The 22395-nt window shown below is 39.0% G+C and overlaps 1 protein-coding gene across 3 annotated transcripts in view; it reads right to left on the bottom strand.

Annotated features, from left to right (window-relative positions):
- The window catches only part of Antxr2 (ANTXR cell adhesion molecule 2), a 119029-nt gene that overhangs the window by 85386 nt on the left and 11248 nt on the right, over positions 1 to 22395 (bottom strand). For all 3 annotated transcript variants that reach the window (XM_038331500.1, XM_038331507.1, XM_038331516.1), the window contains exons 4-8: positions 12084 to 12165; positions 11104 to 11211; positions 10491 to 10559; positions 9534 to 9614; positions 308 to 368 (exon numbers count right to left, since the gene is read on the bottom strand). In XM_038331500.1, the coding sequence (XP_038187428.1) occupies positions 308 to 368; positions 9534 to 9614; positions 10491 to 10559; positions 11104 to 11211; positions 12084 to 12165 (401 nt within the window). The remainder of the gene's footprint in view (positions 1 to 307; positions 369 to 9533; positions 9615 to 10490; positions 10560 to 11103; positions 11212 to 12083; positions 12166 to 22395) is intronic.

The following is a 22395-nucleotide window of genomic DNA, read 5'->3' as shown; positions in this document are numbered from 1 at the left end:
CAGACAAAAGACCCCACATTTTATTTTATTTGCCATAGGAATGGTCTCAAATATGAACTAAATATACAGAACATTATAAAAGCCTGTCGCACAATATGCTCATTATTTAAAATAACATTCGAATCTTAAAAATTTGAATTTAAAATAGAAATATTTCAAGGAATTATTTAAAATTTCTTACACAAAAAAAGATGCCAAAAAAGTTAATTTTGCTATTCTCCTTCCAACATGAGTTTCAAATCATATATTTTAGCTAGGGGAAAAAAAACAATTTCTTACATAGTACTTAGAAATTCTAAACACTTACCCCCAACACAGACACTTGAAGGACTCAATTCCAGGATTTCAGTACATGATTGAGTTAGTATCTGAAAAAAAAAAAAAAGATTAAAAAAAAAGGCTAAGCTACAAGACTAGCTGTAACATGTGAATTCTGTGTATCTGGGCTTTTGTACGTTTTGATTGAAATCATATAACCTCCTGAAAGAGTCTACACATTAGAGGTGAGTTATGGTATCCACACATAAAGAAAACAAAAGTAATATCATGAACTGAAAACTGCATATGATAAAGAAAATAGGTTTTTCTGGAATCAAGAACAAATAGGGCTGTTTATTGAAAAGTTATATTTGGGATACACTCACGATAAAAATTTAAACTTGAATAAATTAAATGGAGCAATGAAGTCAAAATATTATCTACAACCTATGGTGTCTTCAAAGGTTATAATAACTGTACAAGACATAGTTCAGAGTATTATGATTTGAATATAAAATACCCAGTTTGGAAAAAAAAATCACAAACTCTCAACAACCAGTATTAGTTAAGACAGATTTAAAAGGCTATATATTTTTATTTCTAAATAGCCTATTCCATTAACATGTAGCAAATAATTTTAAATGAATAGGATCACCATATGTTTAAACTTCAACTTAATAAAACATATATGGAACATTTTGTTATAAATATCACTTGCTCAATTAGTACTAATTAAATTTGACTGAAAAGCAAATATAAAGCTGGGCATGTAGTTCAGGGGCTGTCCCAATAAACAGCACAGGCATCCTGAAGATAAGACAAAGAAGTGAATACAGAGTTTCCTAGTTTGCTTTTTATTCCTGTGATAAAAACTAACCAAAAGAAACTTGAGGAAGATAGGGCTTATTTCATCTCACACCCTTGTAGTAGGAGAGAGCCACTTGTTGGTTCCTGGCTGCTTAGCCCCGAAATAATCACATGAAAACTGTACTATTAAATCACTGCTTGGCCCATTAGCTCTAGCTTATTGGCTAATTCTTACATATTAATTTAACCCATTTCTATTAATCTGTGTATGGCTACATGGCTGTGGCTTACCGGCTAAAGTTCCTGCATCTGTCTTTGGCTGTGCTACATGACATCTTTCTGATTCCACCTCCTTTCTCCCAGCATTTGTTTGGTTTTGCCCACCTAGGTCGGTTCCTCTATTGCTCTGCTACAGGCCCAGAGCAGTTCCTTTATTAACCAATGAGATTCACAGCATACAGAGAGGAATCCCATACCACACCTCGCACTCTATCATGAAGGGAAGTCAGGGCAGGAACCTGGTTGTAGACACAGAACCAGAGACCATAGAGGGATGGTGTTTCCTGGCTTCCTTTCCACAGCTCATTGAAGTTGCCTTTCTAGAACCCAGAACCACACACCTGCCCACAACGGGCTGGACGCTCCCACATCTATTATTTATGAAGAAAATGCCCCACAGGCTTTCAGAAGGCCAGGCTGATGGGGGCAGTTCTCAATCATGGCCCCTCTTCCCAGATAACTCTAGTTTGTGCCAGGCTGAATTATAACTAGCTAGTACAGAGTTTAATGTCGAGCTACTTGAATTAATCAAATCATGTTAAGTCAGCTACAATGAAAATTTATTTGTGTGAATCCAAATTTTTAATCAGTAGTATTTGTGAGGCAGGGGGCCAAACACAAAACAGTAAAGACAAAAAAGAATAAAACAAGAAAATTAAAATCATAAACTTAATCTAATGTTATCTTTTAAAGGGGATTTTTGATGAAGGATGTATAAAAGAGAAAAAGAATATTAAATTCTATTTGCATGGCTTTCTATGAGTGTGTTTTTGAGGGTATTGTTTTCTTTGTTGCTCTTTGTTTGTTTTGAGACAAGATCTCCTGAAGCCCAAGTTAGGTTATGGAGCCAAAAATGACCTTGAACTGCTGAATGTTCTAGACCAACCGCCAAGTTCTGGGAATACAAGTATGTACCACCAACCACAGCTTCCTGGGTTAATTTTTATAATAGTGTGTGGGGTGTGTGTGTGTGTGTGTGTGTGTGTGTGTGTGTGTGTTTTCACATGGGTACCCTCAGAGGTCAGAAGAGGGTATCAGTTTACTGGCCACAGTGAATGGCCAAATATGGATGCTAGGAACCAAATCCTAGTCCTCTGAAAGAGCAGCAAGCATTCTTAACCATCTTAACTAAGCCATTTTTCCATGCCTACATTTTTAAATATCACTTTCAAATAGTCAGGCTTTTCTTCCAAAATAGATTCTTTCGTTAGATTTAGATTTATGTGTTTAATACGTTAATCTCCATTATGGTTACAGTTCTATTAAACACCCTAATAGGCTATCTAACTGATTTGGGTAGAATTCATTGACAGAGGATTACCACAGATAATTGACCACTACTCTAACCATGTTCTTGACAGAGGAAAATTCCTTGCGTCAGTGGTGCATGGTATGCCAGAAAAGGTAAGGGTAATAAAATGTTTAAAGAAAACATTTTAACCTTCTAACTCACTGGCTCCCAATACAAAACATGTAATTTCATATCTTGCAAGAGGGGAAAAAAATTACTGAATGGTGGTAGCTTTAAAGTCCCAGTGACGTACAAAAAGCCAGAGCCCCACACCCAGAAGGCCACTCATGCTCTTTCCTTTTTCCCTTGTGCCTTTTAGGATCTAGTTATGTGCTTAAGACTTTCTCTATGGTTGCCAAGTGTCCCTACCAAATATATGTTCTCTAAGAGGTAACATTTCAATTAAAAGCAATGTTATTTACAATGTTGTGCTTTGAGTGATTTAGAGATGTTGTGGAATGTTAACTTAGCATGTGTTACATTCCTTTATGCTGTGGAATATGTGTTAAATGATACAAAGATGTGTTGCATTCTTTTATGCTACATGTATTTAACAGCTGTAAAGCTGTTGCTTTGCTAGTCTAAAGCAACTGAACGGCCAATAGCTAAGCAGAAGAGAGAAATAAGTGGGGCTACCAGGCAGAGAGAATAAATAAGAAAGGGGGAAAAGGAAACCAGGGGTCAGCCACCCCATCACACAGCCAACCAAGGAGTCAGAAGTTAAGAAAGGTATATAGAACAGAGAAAGGCAAAAGCCCAGAGGCAAAAGGTAAATGAGATAATTTAAAAAGAAAGCCAAGCTAAGGCCAGGCATTCATAAGAAAGAAAAGTCTCTGTGTGTTTACTTGGAAGCTGGGTAGCAGTCCCCAAAGAACAAAGAACAAAAATAGCCAACTACATAGAGATGTTTGGCCCTTGAGAATACTGATTACTCAGGAGAATTACAACATTCTAACCTGTTTCCCAACATGGATGTCAGCCAGTAACAAAAGCCTGAGTGAGAAATTCCTAACTCTTTACCTGAGCAATGTAGACTAGAATCACTGTCTTTGCCAGGTCTCAACCAAGAATGAAGCACATGCAGAGTTTTGATTTGATGAGAGCTGTGCTTTGTAAACATCCTAGAAACTGTCATGCCTCTGCAGACACTTTGGGGCTTTTCCCCCACTCTCACTGGCTCAAGCCTGTTCTCTGGAATGCAGGTTCTTCTTGATAAACTGTCTCTACTTCCATTTCTGGTCATGTTCCCTCATTTGCACTGGGACATAAGAAAACATACTTCAGTAGGTTCCTGGAAACGCTTACCCGGTCCTAGTAACAGCTACAGTGATACTGTCAGTACACACAAGCCCAAATACCAAAGGTCACATGACATGAAGTTCCTCCACACCTCATAGCTGCAGTTTTATACCAAAGCGCTTATTCGGCTCTCCCATTTCCCCAAGGCACAGGAAACAGAGAACAGGGTGGTACTTAGAAACAGTTGATGAGACTCTGAGCTCTGATCCTGCGATCTGACTGCTGTCAGTGGTAGCTACTTTCCAATAGGCTTGCTGGCCAAAGAAAATCATTGCAACCTTCTGCAAGTCCTACCCTCTACCGCTCCTCCATGTACGAGAGAACAAATAAATAAAACCATAGAAAATATTCACCAATCTGGATCCAGCTACCCCTCAGGAAGTTTCCTTCTCTGGATTATGCAGTTTTACAGATTAACGTTTTTTCACTCTTATACTAGTAGCAAATGAATTCTTATTCCATGTGATTTGAAGAGTCCTAATGGAGTACAGCATCAATAACATGGTAAAAATCAAAGTTACGGGACTCAAAGTTAACTTTTAATGTACAAATACTGTATAACTATCTAGATTAATGAGGAGTTAGTTTCTCTGTAGGCTCTAAGTTCTACAATAATAGGAGTAATTTGAGGTTTATGCTGTACCCAGATCCCTTAGAGGAAATTCTTAGAGCCAGGAAAGGGAATAGGCATGCATTGGCAGAGACTGGAGAATGAAAGCAAAGCATGCTAACAGTAAGGTGTAGACTGCTTAGTGTTTTCCCTTGTGTATATTTAGTGCATTCTATTTTATTTGTCTTGCTTTACTAATTTAGCATTTCTGAAAGAAAGAAAAAGCAACCTCCTCCCATTTTAACTTGTCTGTTAATTCCAACACAGCCATGTTATAGCTCTTCATCCTCAAGTGGTTTCTCCTCTTTTATTGACAGGTACAATATCCTAATGACAAGACTCTCTTGTACTTATCTTAATGGCTGGAGCATAATAAAACCTAAGGAACTTTTGTGACTTTAGATAATAATAAAAGTGGGGGTGAGCCTGTGCTCTAATCCTAGGTGATCACATTGTAGCATCTAACCAGCACCCTAAAAACTGATCCCAGGTTTGAATAAATCTTGTCAGTTTGGTTTTTTTTTTCTCAAGACTAAATCTTTACAGTTGTTCAAGCTTTCAGCTATTCATCAATAATGATTTTATAAATACAGATTTCCCCACCTGAGACGCTCATTACAGTAATTGTGGTGAACAGGTATCAGGCCCCAGCTACTCCCTTTGCCAAGAGAGAAATGCATTTGCAGTATCTCTGCTTTCTAGTATAACATAGTTTTAAATCCACTCAGATTTTCTTCAAACAAAACAACAATGAACATGACTAAGAACAATTTAGCTACAGATGCAATGTTTATATCCCCAACACTATGAATGAAGTGACCTTTTAAACCTATGTTGTAATGTCTTCCTAGAAAGTATCTATTGCAATGTCACTTGAACACACAATGCCTGGGATCATTCCCTTCTTATTTATGCACCTGTACTTTATGGTAGAGCTTTTCCCAAACACACTTCTCACTAATTACAGCCACCCTGAATGTAGTGTTCTATAGTTTTGGATCACACTTATACTATGAAGCCAGTCTCGTGATGGATTCATCTCATTCTGCTTAATCTTTTCCAAGACACTCTTATTAAAAAAACAAAACTTGTGTAAATAATTCCAAGTAGTGAAGCATCCATGGTCCTATTTTGAAAAATAAAAGCCAGGGAGTTTCCAGAGAGCATCTGTAGCTGTGTTCTTTCGAGACTGCTCAGCAGTCTGTGGGTTTGTTGTCTTTTTCCCTTTTCTTCCACAGCCATTGCGCAATGAATCACTGACTCTGAACCCCGAGGTACTCACAAGTCTGTCTGATTTCAGTAGTGCAAATACAGTCTCATTTTCAAATATAAATCTTGTAATCATTTCCTCAGGAAACCAAAAATAATTTTAATGACTCCAGTTTTTTTTTAAATCATGTGAAGTTTAGAAAAAATTAGAAATTTATATTTGTACTTGTAGTCAATGTGTTGGGAGAAATAACAAAAGGAAGTGTAATGACTCAAATTTAAAAACTTTCCACCCTTAACCTTTAACTTTCCTCCAGTTTTCTATGCGACCTTCCCCCTGGGCTTTCTTCTCTCGAAGTCAATTGAATTCCCATCTCTCCGCTGAGCTCTTCTTTGTCACCCACTAAAGCTCTGCCTACTCTGTATAGAAGTCCTCACTCGGCCTTCATCTTGTTATCCATTTTAGGAACCAAATCCCAAATATTTAGCTCCCTTTTTTGCTCCTTTAGTCCTGTGACCCAGTGATCTCTCAGGTTTTGGTAACTTTTACGCTATCTAATTCACCATTGTGTTACCATTCTATCACAGAAAACAAGGCAACAGCAACAGTACCACCGCTATGCCTAGGAGCTCGCGCAGCATGAAGTAGGAATTATACAGATGAAGGTTCAGGCTCACCCTATTCTTGACTCCATTCTGGGCAGGGAAAAGAACCTGTCCGTTAGGTGCTTCCCTGGTGAGGTCCTTGACTGAGTTTTAATCTGAACAAGTAAAAAATATCCTGCCTCAGGGAACTATGATTCATTGAGTATAATCTTTTCTTTTGATACCTGGCTCTAAGTAGCACTGGAAAAGAGGGATCTTTCAAAAGAAACTGTGGCCTTTTGTAAATGTGAGGTACTAAAATTTTACATAACTTTTCACATAGGAAATCCAGATTTCATTACCCAGTTTGGGACTGAGTTTGTATCCTATGACCCGAAGATCTGTAAGCAGTGTCTGGTCAAACACTTGACGTTGATTGTCATATCATCTAGAAATCCTTGTTATAACCCAACTACTGAATTCAATCTCCATCCAATGATATGAATCTAATCCCCTTACAGTTATGCCCTGTTACCCCTAAGACTTTGGCACACACATTGCTGAACATCTTTCCCTCTGGCTTCCCTCCCAGATGGATCAATTGCTGCATCTTCTATGGTTATTGATCTCTGCTCCTAGCTTCCCACCAAGTGTTTTCAAGTCCAACACCTCTGCCTTGGAACACTCTGAACCATCTAATGAAATACAATTCATCACTTCCATTTCATTGGTGGAATTTAAAACTCAGAGGAATTACACTACAGGATATAGTCCAAGTCACATGGCTCCATAACAGCAGGTTGGAAGTCATACCTGGTCCTCCTACTGCCAACCTCAGACTGTCTCCACCCCTTTACCATCCTAAGAGACATGACTCCATTCTATAAATCTCCCTACCCATGGCTATGTGTTGTTGTTCTTCCTAAATCTTTATGACCATCATACAAATGTCAGGCTCTAAGTTAACCTTTTACTTTTTTAGGAAATGAAACCCATCCAAGTATGAGTTAATATACATAATCTTAGTCAATGCTACCTGCCAACATTTATTCTTTAAATCACTGAGCTCAGGCCATTCTAGTCAACAGTGCTTTGCTAATAATTACACCTACTCCAATGGTCAGAGCCCCGTTCAAATCCCACTATGAAAAACCTTCAATAGCTTCACATATCCAAACCAAGCCCATCTTCATGTGAATTTAAATCCTGTCCGTATTAGCATTTGACCCTGACTATGATCTTAGTTTCTTTTGAATCCACTGAGGTGACAACAATTCCCCTCCTCTAGCTTATCGGAAAGACTTAAATGTTCTTATTGATTCCATCTGCTTTGTTTTACTGAAGTACACTACAGAGAACAATTCCAGTCATAAGTTTTGCAAAGCATAATGAATAGGATAATATCTCCTATTTGTTCTTCTTCTGAAAGATAAGCTATATTTACTTTAAACAAAAAATAAATGTTTCAAACAAGGCTATGGTGTATAAGTATAAAATATTATTCAAGTTGAGCAGAAAACAAGGGAAACTTCTGTCCTAAAAAAGGAATGATGTGGTTGAATTGTGTCTGATTTCTACGAAGAAATGCACAAGCCCCAACCTATTATCACAGAGATAAACACTTCAACATGGCTGAGTCCAGACTGCTGTAGGTCTCCATCTTCTACCTGTAGACTGGGCAAGGTTTCCCAAGAGGCCTCCTGCTTGGGGCAATGAAACAACTAGAGCTGAGCTGTGCTGTGACGCAGCTCCCATTTGCACCCTTCAGATGAAATGGAAGTGGCTTTGCAAAATGTGTGCATAAAATATGTGACTCCTTCTAATTCCCTGTTGATTGTTTTGACGTTACTTATTCACGATAACATCCACCAAGAGCCTCAATGCAGACAGGTTGCAGTGTATACTTAAATCATATCCTAACATTGGCCTGAGGGGAAAAATAACTATATTTCTATCCCACAACAAGTTTGGCAAGGCTAGGCTGTCGTCTAGAAGATTCTGAGTTAAGCTTCATATACATAGAACAACCACAACAAAATCAAAGAACATAAGAACCCAGGAAGGACTTTAAATGCACACCCCTAAGCACAATAAAACTCTATCAAAAATACACGCCACCACTGACCTGTTTATTGGAAGTCAATTACTCATCCTTCCCCAGGATCTTAAATTTTACAACATTTTGTTATTTACCCTGAACTTAGTCATAAAATTTAACTATTTTTCACATGGCAATTTTTCCCTAAAAATCACAACTAATAATCTTGCTAAAATCCTGCAATGATTTAATCTCTGTTCTATTCTGCATTTACATTTGGGATGTCCACTAGATGTGACTGAATCAAATTATATGTCCTCTCTAAAAACGCTATTAGTTTTTGGAAAAACAAAGCCAATAAATCTCACCCTGTCATTCTGAGGAGCATGATCTTTAAAGAGAAATTTAAAATGCCAGAACCAACTACTGGCAGTGAGATACTTTTCCCTTTCCTAAATGCCTAAAGATTAAAGGAAAAGATTTTGCTTAGAGAATATATATTCACTTGCAGTTTAGGGCGATGTTTACCAAATATCATAAATACTTAATAGCAACTGTTCCTAGTGCTTCTAGCAAAAGGCAGTAAAAGGAAACATAAACCTCTCCAGCAAGAGCCAGGAATTCAACTCCAAATTTCATTCCTCGCCTTCCCCGCCAGACCCCGCTCAGGAGAGCCCAGAGTCTAACAGTCACCAGGGAAGACTCTGCTGAATCCCAAACAGAAATATTATGTGCTCCAGGGAAACTATCAATCATTGAAATGGGAAGAACAACTGCCATCAAATCTTCAGCCGCTTGATCAAACTGCCTGACTAATCCATAAGCAGGCTTGGAGGAGGCAGTCATCACGCATTCCAATCAAATTTTTTATTTGACATTTCTCCTATAAAGCCTGGAGAAACTCTCAAGGTGTAAGATGGTTAACTCCCACGCTGAAAGGATAGAGATGTTGGACAGAGTTTGTGAAAATCTTAAACTAGAAATCGCCTTCCCAGGATCGGGAACCACATGTGAAAGACAGTGTTAAATCTCGTGGACAGAGAAGTCTGGATCTTTAGAATTACTTCATGTTGGCAGCAACAAACAAAGTTCACTCTCCTTTCTCTAAACACTGCATGTAATGCTATTGACCTTCCAGACCTCAGAGGTGTACTCACAGAATTGATGATCCCTTTAAGAGCTTGAAATCCACCTTTAACAGGGAAAACTTGGTCCTTGGAGTCAGCAATTCTTTCCAACTTTAGAAAGAAAAGGAAATCTTAAGAGGTAGTTGAGACACACAAGTCTTTACAAATTCACATGGAAAACTACTTGGGTCAAATTCTCCAGAAAAATTACTGGCTATGTATCACTCACTCTGTGATATTTTATAATTGTTTTAATGGTCAATGTATATATATATATATATATATATATATATATATATATGTGTGTGTGTGTGTGTGTGTGTGTGTGTGTGTGTGTGTGTGTATGTATATATACGTGTATATATATACACACACACACACACACACACACAAACATACACACAAGATGGTGATATGTAACTATAAAATATAATTAAAATTCAAAGCCAGGAACTGATGGTGAAGAGACCAATTTCCCTCCAAAGATACTAACATGAAATGAACTAAGGTTAATGGCTACATAATCAAAGCAACATAGAGGTGCTCTAATTGCTGTTAATGGCAAGAGATTCTGGAATTTTAGTCATTACACAAAAAATTTAAGTGTAAAGTGATATAAATTTAAATAAAAGGTAGATTTATATGAAAAATAACCTTAAAGATTTCTAAGTAGGCTCTTCAAATTCCTGCAAATACTAATTCTATCTACAGCAATCATCATAGTCTTGCCAATTAAGATAAAGGGACATTTACATAGCATTAATCTAAACATTTATCTTCTTTTAAGACCCATACCAAATAAATATTCAAGAAATTTTTTGAGTTTTATTCTCCATAATAAAACCTATAAACATTCTGACATTTTAGGAGCTCAAACCTATCTCATTTTACGCAAAATCTTTGCAAGTCACAACAGAAAAGTTCTTTTAGCTATCTTTAAAGCAAGTTAGTGAGCTACAGTTTACAAACAGATCTGGTGTAACTCACCTGAGCTTGCTCAAAGTCAAGGACCCCAACACAATAAACACTAGCGCCAAGTGACCTGGACTTCTTTGCCTATGAAGAAGCAAATATAGGAGAGGGAAGAAGGGAAGGAGAGACAGAGGGAGGGATGGAGGGTACAAGGGATGGAGGAGAGAGATATTCAAATAAGTTATATGTTGTGGGATAATGCTCCTGTACACTGCAAAGATTTGTCACTTATATTGGTTTAATAAAAAGCTGATTGACCAGTAGCCAGAAAAGAAGTGTAGGCAGGGTGATCAGACTAGGAGAATTCTGGGAAGAAAAAAGGCAGAGACTCAGTCATCATTTAGAAGCAGAGGAAACAAGATGAGAGTGCCTTACTGAGAAAAGATACCAAGCCACATGGCTAGACATAGATAAGAATTGTGGGTTAATTTAAGTTGTAAGAGCTAGTTAATAATAAGCCTGAGCTAATAGGCCAAACAGTTTATAATTAATATAAGCCTCTGTGTATTTCTTGGGGACTGAACAGCTGTGGGACTGGGCGGAACAAAAAAAATCCATCTATGCTATATGTGCACACACAGCTAAGTGCAACAGTGGGTATAGACAGCTGCTCCTGCTCAGCACTCACCTCGTTCTCTGCATATGATGGTACCAAGCCATCCAGCTTACCGTCTGTCAAGGCAATTATGATACTGGAGGTTTTCAAGCCTCCTGCATTTTGAATTTGTTCATTTGCCTGAAAATAAAAAGTAATTATACAACTAACCATTTAATTTTAACTTTTTTTTCCTTTTTTTCCTTTTTATTTTCTTTTAAGATAGAGTTTCTCTATATAGCTCTGGCTGTCCTGGAACTCCCTCTGTTGACCAGGCTGGCCTTAAACTATCTGCCTCCTCTGCCTCCCAAGTGGGGAGATTAAAGGTGTGCACCACCACCACTCAGCATAATTCTAACTTTTAGCCAGCATGGGCTATAGAGCTGAATTTGTATGTCTGACAAAATAAAGATATTAAGAATGACAAAATAGAGGCTGGAGAGATGGCTCAGAGGTTAAGAGCACCGCCTGCTCTTCCAAAGGTCCTGAGTTCAACTCCCAGCAACCACATGGTGGCTCACAACCATCTGTAATGAGATCTTGTGCCCTCTTCTGGCCTGCAGGCAGAGCACTGAGAATACTGTATACATAATAAATAAATATTAATTAAAAGAGAATGACAAAATAATACATACACATTTATTTATATGTACCAGTTGATTAAATCAGATATTTATGTTAGCATTTTTATTTGAAATATGTAGATATTTATGTAACAGGTATATAGATATAGATAAAATATATATCACTGGATTTCTGTGATACAGATTTTTATACTTATGACTGATTAATCTGAATATAATCCCAGAGGAAGGCAGAAAGTTTGTTAAGAAGACAAAATACATACAAACTTTACTTATCAACACTCACAATAAGTGATGTTTTTGTTTTTTACTAGTCTCATGTCTAGGATGACTAAACCATCGGAAAAGTAGACATAAATATGTAAAGGAATTTTAATTATATAATAAAAAGCCACTCTCTCCAATAGTTACAAATATAAAATAACTTACAAGCTTTAGTCCTTCATGGATATATGTCTCTCCAACTGGCTTAACATCTTTTAAATCCTTCAGTCCTTTACTAATCTTGTATCTGAAAAAGGAAAAAGGAAATTGAGCAAAGACCATAATGAAGACTTCAGTTGAAGTCCCCTCCAGTACGAAAAAAGGAACAGATGTGAGCTTCAAGGGCAGACTGCTTCTCATACTTTCAGTTATGTTAAGGGGCACGTTCTGGATTTTAAACACGCAATGGTAGACACCAAATATGTAATAGAATCAAAGCAAATCATATACATTATGAGCCATGCACAGATACCTTTGATCACACTTGCTTCATCAAGTGCTAAGGAATTCAGTGTGCTCCTCTCATACTAACAAATGCACAAAGAAATATTTCAGCCTCTCGGAAAAGCTTCTGGATGCTCTCAGCCCACCTCCCTGAAAGGGAGCATTGCCTTCCTGCCTTACAGATTCTTACAGACTCCAAAGACCCTTGCACACAGAAAGCAGCATTTCCTGCTTCGGTCTCACCAAGTCTTAAGTCCCCGGACTTGATTCTTGGAGGACCTAGTCACCCTTCGTATTCCAGCATATTCTCTAGGATATAGTTGAGACGTACTACAAATTTGGTGAATGAATGAAGGGGTGAATGGATGAATGGGAAATGGATGGATGGATGGGAGAACAAATGAATGGGTGAAGATGGATGCTAAAAAGAAATCCCACACTAGCTCACAATTGAGTATAATAATGAGTTATTTGTTGAGGGATAGACTCACAGATCACAGTCCTCTGCACGAACGGGGAGCAGGAACAGAATCCAGCAGCCAGAAGAGAGAGGTAAGCGCACTTTACATCAGCATTTATAGTATGAGAGGCCATGCCCAACTGGGCAGGTAACTTAAAAGCTCCTGGCTGAGGATTTCCTACAGGAAATGGAAGAATAGATGGGTGGGAATATGGACGGGTGGGAGAAAGGATGGGTGGGTATATAAATGGCTGGATGGACAAGAGGGCAATGAATTCTTGTTACAGAAAAAGTGGATAAGAAAGACAAAAAGCAAAGAAGTGTCTTTTTCTCCTTTTCTCCTCCCCCTCTTATTCTTAAGACATGGTCTCACTATGTATCCCTGAAAGACCTAGATTTTACTGTGTAGAACGTGCTAGACTCAAACTCTCAGAGACCCACCTCCTTCTGCCTCTAGAGTGCTGGGATTAAAGGCGTGCATCACCACGTCTAGCAGAGTCTTTCTCATCATCCCTGATTTATTGTACCAGTGGAAATGTCTAATTGGAGTATGTCTACAATGTTACTAAAAACCATTTCATTACAAATGAGTAAAAGAAGACCCAAATTTTAGGTTTGTAAGTATATGTATCAAAATTCCTTTAAAAACAAAACAAAGAAAACTAAGAATCCTGAGATAAAATAATTGTTATATAAACAGTCCAAAATCTATTCAGTTTTTGAAGGTTTTGTTTTGTTTTGCGTTTGGTGAGTTTGTTATGCAATCTGGGTTTTGGTCTTGAACTTAGTACCCTTCTGCCTTAACTTCCTGGGTACTGGAATCACAAGTGTGTGTCAACCACACCTGTTTGAAGTGTTTAAGGTTCAGAAAAGAGCTTCATAAAGTATTAATTCTTAGTTTTCAATAAAAGCAAAAAAACATCTTTTTAAATGTAAATCTGGAACTAGCCACAGAATTAACTTCCTTTAAAAAAACAATGAATGTTTGCACCACTGCTGATGACAAGCAAAGGAGTTGAATCATAAAATACCATCCCAGCACTCAGGAGGCAGAGACAGGCAGATCTCTGTGAGTTCAAGGCCAGCCTGATCTACAGAGCGAGTTCCAAGACAGGCTCCAAAGCTACACAGAGAAACCCTGTCTCAAAAAACAAAAAACAAAAAATATCATCCAATATCAAAGAGCATTTTAGAGTTTTAAAAATAATTTAATGTGCATATTATATGTCTGTGCTTATTGTGTAACATGTGGTTATAACTCATAAAATTAATATGAAATATATTAGCCATTTCAATAAGCCATGCACCATGTTTCATACATTTTAAACATTAACTTATTGATCATATTTTAATAGCATTATGATTTTTTTCATAAATTTCCAATCTTCATGAATCTTCTAGAAAACACAGCACAAGTTTCAAGGCATAAATAAACCTAACTACAGTTTCTGTTTCAGTAGATTCTTCCAAAAGAGGCCACGTGCCACGTGTCTCTCTTAATGCTTGGTTAAAAATGTACCTACTCTTAGCCTTTCCCTTCGCTCTTAGCTTATATTCATATCTAGATTCAAATTTTACTATGATAAGACATAGCTTCTTGTAGCATTTTTCTTCCCTAATTAATTTAATTGAAGCTTTTCACTTCTCCATGAGAATAGAGATTTGCAATAAATGCTTATGTTTCCTATGACTGATGTAATCTCCTGCTCTGAGCCTGCTACTTGCTATAATGCCTCTTGCAAAATAAAGGCTCAACAAAACTTTCAATCTTCCATAGGAAATAATCATAGTTCCACAGATGACAGAGCAAAAACCATAATGTATAAGTTTGTCTTGTGTAAATATTTATGCTTGAGATCTATGGAAACAACTAGAAACTGCTGATAAATAGCAAATACTTGGTGTTTCCTCGAAATGAGTGGCGGCGTGTCCTCAAGCTTGAATGTTTGCTGTCAAAAAGGAGAGAGACAACTGATGTGCGAGCTTACACAGACAGAATCTGTGTGGTAAAAATAGCCCTCCCATTGGCTCAGACCCACTCACCACTGTATGTGAGAGCCAGAAACATGAGCAAGGCAAAGTAGAAGGAACCCACTAGTGTGCCATTCAGACTTTCCCAGTTGCTGCTAGCTCACGTAGGGTGACAGAGGACACATCATGGTTTCGTAGTCCTAAATGTGCCTACCACATGAACGCTCCTCCGAAATACACAGTGGTCCGTCACTTTGGTGTCACAAAGAGATAGAGGGAGAGTGTTCCTTTCCCAGAGCCAGTGACATGGGCATGCATGAGACAGGTGTGGGCCACCTATGACAGTAAGTATCGAAGCTGGCGGGCTCTTAGTGTCAGGTTAGGGAAACTGGACCCCAGACCAAGACAGGGCAGATCAAGGGGTCTCCATCGGGTAAAAGTTCTAAGTTTCTCAATCAACAAATGAGAAGTGAGTGATGCTTTAATTAAGGACAGAATTCTTACATCACACTCATGGTGCTGTACAGAGAACTCTAAAGGAGGGTGGGTAGAAATGAGAAGAAAAGGAAGGGTGAGAAACAGTGGGTCTGCTAAGGGAGGCTCCAATTCAGGTCATCATGAAGGCGGGTTTCTCTGAGCTTGACTTTGGTGCTGTGCCTTTGACGACAAGGAAGGGTAATATTGAAACCACATCAGTGTTTGTTTGAAGCTGTTGCCAAGGATACTGCTATCATGTAACACCCCCAGGAGGCCCTACAGTTGAGGGGCTGTAGTCACCTTTCAATACTTGCTAAGAAGCACTTCCTCCTTTCTGCTTTTACAACTATGTCAGCTTTTTTTTTAATTCCAAAGGTCTATTCTACTTTTTTCTTTTTTCGTTTATTGAAAATAGATTAATTATATATATTAATTATATATATATTATATTATATATATTAACTATATATATATATATATATATCTTGATTAGAGTTTCTCCTCCCTCTACTCTTCCTAGTTCCTCCCCACCTCCTCTCTCCTTGGGATCCACTCCCTTTCTCCCTCTCATTGGAAAAGCTCTCATTTAGAAACTCCTATGTCCAACTTTTTATCTTGCCCCCAACTGCCAAGAAGCCCACAGAAAAGTTCCCATAACTAGAAACGTTTTAAATCTTCTTTTCTAGGATCTTACCTACTTTTTCATATTTTATTAATGTTGTTATGTCTAAGAAGCCTTGAGTATGTTTTGGAAGAAGGTAGAATTAAAACACATAAAACTGTTTATTAAGCATCTTTTTTTTTTAATTGGGAGCTAGGAAACAAAACCTCATATTAACTAGAGAAAGACAGAGAGAAAAGACAAACAGGAGAGGAAGGGAGGGGGACAGAGGGAGAAACTAGGCACTGATTCTTGTATGAAGCATTGAGGCCAAGCAGTGTCATTCAAATGCCTCTGCTGAGGAGAAAGGAAAGGGGGTAGGGGAGATGAAGGGGATGGGGGATGGGGACAGGAGAGGGTACCTCAGCATATTATATTAAGAACCTCTTGCCAGGCGGTGGTGGCGCACACCTTTAATCCCAGCACTCAGGAGGCAGAGGCAGGTGGATCTCTGAGTTCGAGGCCAGCCTGGTCTACAAGAGCTAGTTCCAGGACAGGCTCTTAAGATGCAGAGAAACCCTGTCTCGAAAAACCAAAAAAAAAAAAAAAAAAAAAAACCTCTTGCCTTACCTAACTGAAAACCGCCTGTGTTCTGGGAGTACTCCTTCCCCTATGCAGTTTACCTGTCAGTTCTCCTGAAGGGGTCTCAACTAAACAGGAGAATCTTTTAATCCATAGCTAGAGTTTCTGAAATGTCATGGACCAAGATGGCCACAGGCTGATAAGAACATAAATTAATTTCAAAACAAACCTTGTTTCCTCATCTACAAAACATTTGCTTCCTGGAGCCATTATGAGATTCAATGGTACAGAACAAGTGAGCAACAGTCCAACCACAGCTCCTGTTTTTATCTGTGTAATTAGTTAAGCTAGTTCACTCTCCTGCTGATTCCAAGAAGAGCTCACACAACAAAGGGTCAAAAGAGGAAACAGACAAAAGAGGAAGCAGAGACAAAAGAGGAAGTTAAAAAAAAATGAGAACACTTACATCAAAGCTTTGCCAAGGAAAAGGTACCAGTTAAGAACTATGACTAATTCACAGGTACAAAAAAGCAAATTCAACCAGCTACAGATTAGATTATGTCTTTAACTCGTTTTGAGACACAGTATTGTATCCCAACCTGACATCAAACTCATGATCTTCCTGCCTTAGCCTCCAGGTGCATTAGATCAGTGTCCACCAACATGACCAGGTCTAAAAACCCATCTTTTCAGGGCAGGTACAGGCTTTTGTTCTTGTCATTAGGCCCTAGACAACTGTAGCTCACGTAGCAATCATTTGCATGGGGCATATATGTGTTAGATACAGTAAGTAATCTACAGACGGTTGAAAGCATCCAAGAGGATGAGTATAGGTTGCATGCAAATACTACAGTTTGATTCAAATGATTTGAGCATGTGTGGGTTTTGGTACATGACAATGGGACCACAAACGGTCGCTCCAGAGACACTGGGGGCAATTTGTTCTGGAAAGCTATAAAGTAGGATGGTCAGGGCTTGGAGTCAATCAGAGATGAATAGGAACCCTGGCTCTGTGAGTGGAACACTGTTACCCATACATAGTTACTCAACTTTCCTGAATCCAGTTTCTATACCAATGAAATATAAATAGCAATGTCTGTCTTGATTTTCAGTTTCATTAACTCTAGAGATGGTTTTAAGCACAGATATGGCATCATTCAGCAGCACTGAGCGTTCAGAACATCGCAAGGGCTTAGACATCGCGTCATTAACCAGAGAGATGAGGAAGGAGTAGTGTCTGAAGCAGAAGTGTTCACACTTCTCCTTTAGACTCTTCTAGAAAACCTACAAATAGGGACACAGCTGGCAGGTCCTAGAGCCAGCCTGTGTGGCCTCAAAGCCTGTGAACCTGAGATGGTTGTCTAATATATGTAGCCTTCAGCTGCCTTAGATAAGATTTAAGGCAATAGTGAAAAGATCGCCCCAGGGCTATGTGAAAACCAAATGAGTCTACACATGTACATGCCAAGGACTTGTTCCATGTGTGTTGAGAGTTACTATTCTTTTGTCCTAAGGTTTCTGTCAGGAACAGAGCAAGGTCATCTGTTGTCAGCCCTTAGTTCTTTCATCATTGATGGCTGAACCAAACAACAAACACCACAATAGCTCTTGTGTGGACTGCTCTTACACCTTACAGCAAGTCAGGTACTCTCCTGTCTGTGTCTCACTGTATGAAAACAAGTTAAAAAAAAAAAACCAAAAACCAGTGACATAGTGAAGCTGGTTTATAATTAAAGGAGCTATGCATGTGGAGCATTCAGAGTGATGTAAATATGTTCACAATCACTGACTGCTAGTATTTATTCTGTGTACTTTTGCTGCTGTATCCATAGTAGAGAACCTACGTCTGTATGACCAGTCCAGTTCATCACAGCTTGCATTCCTCCCTTAATACCCTCTCTCGCCTTTTACTAGTTCCTTGGAGCAAACAAAGAAGAACTTGTAAACTCTGTGTAAGTCTAAGAAATACGATTAGTATGCGCGATGTGTTCCATGCTCTCTCAGACAGTAAATAGAAATAATTTCAAAATGGACAAATGTGAAAACACCTTATGAAGTTGCAATGGTCTCTAGCAAATATAACTACTCTACATCTTCACTTGTACTAGCCACATTATTCATGCATAAGTCCTTGGGAGCTTGGGTTTAACAGCACTATCCAAACTCAAGAAGGAAAAGGAAAATGGGCCTGCCTATGATAACCCAAGGAAAGAAAGAAAGAGTGTAGCCATAAAGCAGCAAAAGGAAAATGTGCTGCTGTTATGAAATATATCACTCTACACAAAGACAAAGGTAAGCAAGAGAAGGGTTAACATCTAATAAAAAAAAACAAAAGCCATATGCAGAGGTGTTACTAGTCAGAGAGGTCCCAGAGGCACCAAAAGAGGGCAAGTTATTGCTATTGCCCTTGGTTGCTCACCAACGCTAGATGGTAAAACGCTATGGCTGAAGACACCATTCATTTGGATGCTTGAGATAGAGAAGCCAACCTGGAACTAAGCAGTAAACTCTCCTGCACACCGGTTTACATGATGGCATGAGGTGCTGTGCATGCTGCAGGGGAAAAAACCATCAATGGTCTTACCCAGTATTGGATCCTACATGCATATTAACAGCCTCCAATACAACAAAATGTGTCCACTGGAGCAAGAGTGGCGTGATTGTTATGGATTAATAAACTTCTACCTGGTTGGCTATAAACAGAGATTGCTCTTTCATTCTCGGCTTCCCAGATCCTAATAATCACACAGAAACTCTATTAATTGCATTGTTTGGCCAATGACTCAGGTATATTTCTACCTAGCTCTTAGAGCTTAAATTAACCCATTTCTATTAATCTGTGTATTGCCACAAGGCCGTGACTTACTGAATAAAGTTATGTTCTGACGTCTTTCTCCTTTGGCAGCTCCTTGACTCTGCCTACTATCTCTCTCTCTCTCTCTCTCTCTCTCTCTCTCCTCTCTCTCTCTCTCTCTCTTTGTGTGTGTGTGTGTGTGTGTATGTGTGTGTGTCTGTGTCTGTCTGTCTGTCTCTCTCTCTGTGTGTGTGTGTGTATGTATGTGTGTGTCTGTGTCTGTCTGTCTGTCTCTGTGTGTGTGTGTCTCTCTCTCTCTCTCTCTCTCTCTCTCTCTCTCTCTCTCTCTCTCTCTCTCTCTGTTCTGATTTCACACCTGCTTTACTCTGCTAAGCCATTGCCATCAACCAATAAAAGCAACACACATCCAGAAGGACATCCCACATCAGTTGGCTATGAGGCCTACTGCATAGGATTTTATGTTCGTCACTGTAAGCTTTCTCTTATGACTGGAGACATAAGAGGTACTAGGAGAACCAACTGTTGTTTTGCTGAATGGTCATGATGCCAAAGTACATTCTAAATATTCATGCATATATCTATAGAACTGATCTCAACTTTGGTCAGATATTCTGTTGCCAGTGGATAGTGGTCGATGCAGAGACTCATACATAACTAGTCAGAGTGCCAAGTATAAATAATACCGATGATGAACCTAGAAAAGATTATATTGAGTGAGGTAACCTAGTCTCAAAAACACAAATGCTTCATTTCCTCCCTCATCTGCAGTTCCTAGTTCCAAATCTCCCTAAGTCAGTACAAAACATGGAGTAAATGCATCAACCAGGAAAGTATAAGGAGACAGCTGGGTGGCTCTAGAGGGGGTAACGGGATACAGGTGACATGAAGGAGAAAACAGAATACCCAGGTGACGGGAGGTCGACACAGAAGGAGAAGGGAAGGCAAAGGACAAATAGCAGCAATGTTGTTTCACCTTGAGGAATTATCGCATCTTATATTTATCTAAAATCATATACAATATAGAAATGTATGTGTATATATGTGTATATAATCTGAAAGGAAGTTGGGTTGATGATACTCCTCTCAAGAACCATAGACTAGCAGAAACACCAGGAACAGGCACCAGAAACCTCCTTTTGGGATTCCCAAACAATGCAGATTATAGATGCAGCCCTTGGTTGCCTTTTGGGGGTTATATCTGTTGATCAAGACCCATGTGCTTGGGACACAGGAGCTTGAAATAACATGAAAGTGCCTTTCCTGCAGTCTATCTTTCACGTTTTGGAAGCTGACTCAGGAAAGAAGCAATTTAGGAGTTCCACCGAGCTGTGATACCTCTGAGCCACACAATTACCCTCATGGCAACATATAACAGTGAAATAAGTGGTCCTCACATGCTGAATGCAACCAACAGCTGTTTAACTGGACTGAGGCCCATTCAGCAGGAGGGAAATCTTGCCTAGTAATGGGACTCCAGCAATCTTCCAGAAACCAGTAAGGAAAAAGCCCTTAGAAAAGAATCTACTGCCAGCACTTTGCTAGACCAGCATAATACCTAAGTACATTCTAAAGCTTATCTCTATACCCATAGAAAAGTGTAGCTTTCACCCCTCATCAAAGAAACTGCTCCTCACAGAAAACGGAGACCATGACAGGAAACCACAAAAAGACACAATGCAAAGATCAGCAGATCCTGGAGAGCTGAACCCCAATAGTCACATCTCAATCACAGCTCCTGCATGCATGGCTTCGGAAATGTTGAGAAAAAGGGGGTGGAAGAGTCATAATATAAAGAAGGAGGCTGTGAAACTGGTTCTCCTGGGAATGGCTGCATAAACAAGACTGGAATGGTAGCAATAACAATGAACACGTTAATGCGGAAGCAGGAAATTTTTTGTGATATTTCACCCTTAAATGAAGAACTACAGGCAATTAATGACTACTGGGAGAAGGAGAATTAGCATCTCCCAAGGCTGATGTCCAGTTAAGGGTGGTCAGCCTTGAAACTATCTACACACAAATGACAACGATAGACTAAGCCGGAAATATATATATATATATATATATATATATATATATATATATATATGTGCTATGTACATGTAAAAAGAATCAAAGAAAAAGAGTTTATCAACTTGAAAGGAGGGCATAGCTGGCAGGGTAGAGAGGGAGGAACTGAGAGGTGAAGAATCACTGTTGCCTACGCCTTGCTTAGGATGCTTTTTGTGAATCACTCAAAAATTAAAAGAAGAAATGACAGCAAAGTGTCAGATTTGAGGGCTGAGAGACAGCTCAGTCTTATATTGTGCTGGCCATGCATACATGAGGATCATAATCCTGTTCCCACACTCATCTAACAAGCTAACCCATGAGTAGGCAGAGACAGGAAGATGCCTGGGGCTGGAGGACCAGCCATCCTAGCCCAAATGGTGAGAACCAGATCCTAGTGAGAACCTTTGTCTCTATAAAGGAAGGCAAATGACCATTTTGAGGAACAGCACTGGAGGTTGTCCTCCGTCCTCCATACATGTGCATCCTCATGTACATGCAAGACGTGCCAGATATGTCAATACCATCTCTGTTCCCAACCCTTAAGAATAGCCCAGTCCCAGTTCTTAGAAATATTCATTATGATTCTTCGGTGCACCTGCCAGACTTTTGATTCAGTTTTCTGAGTCATTCCTTCTTGTTCATAAGAAATAGTTCACTATTAAATTCCTTCATATCCATGGAAAGTCAAAGGTCCAAAACTTGTTTACATCTAATCCACGGTAAAAATTTGTGATTCCCTGTATGTCAACTGATGATCCACTCTGCCGGACAAAGGTTGCAAGCACAAAACTTTTTCACAAGAGGATCCTAACTGCTTTAGATTACACATAGGGTGAAGCGCAAGCCCAGGGCTCTTGTGAGTGCTGCTGTTTACCTGAGAGCATGAGCAGCACATCCTTTAGATCCTTGTAAGTCTTACTGTTTAGAGGAAATCATCTATAAGACCCTCATCTCAAATCTTGCAGAAACCTTGACACCAAGACTTTGCTTTGCATGCCCTGATTTGAACTCAGATGCCACACTTAGCAGGCAGCTCTTTAGGTCTGATGACTGACCCAAGGCCTTGAACTAGGCA

The sequence above is a fragment of the Arvicola amphibius genome, chromosome 1, assembly GCF_903992535.2.
Source record: "Arvicola amphibius chromosome 1, mArvAmp1.2, whole genome shotgun sequence".
In the NCBI taxonomy this organism is placed as follows: domain Eukaryota; kingdom Metazoa; phylum Chordata; class Mammalia; order Rodentia; family Cricetidae; genus Arvicola; species Arvicola amphibius.
This window is presented reverse-complemented; position numbering and strand designations above follow the sequence as displayed.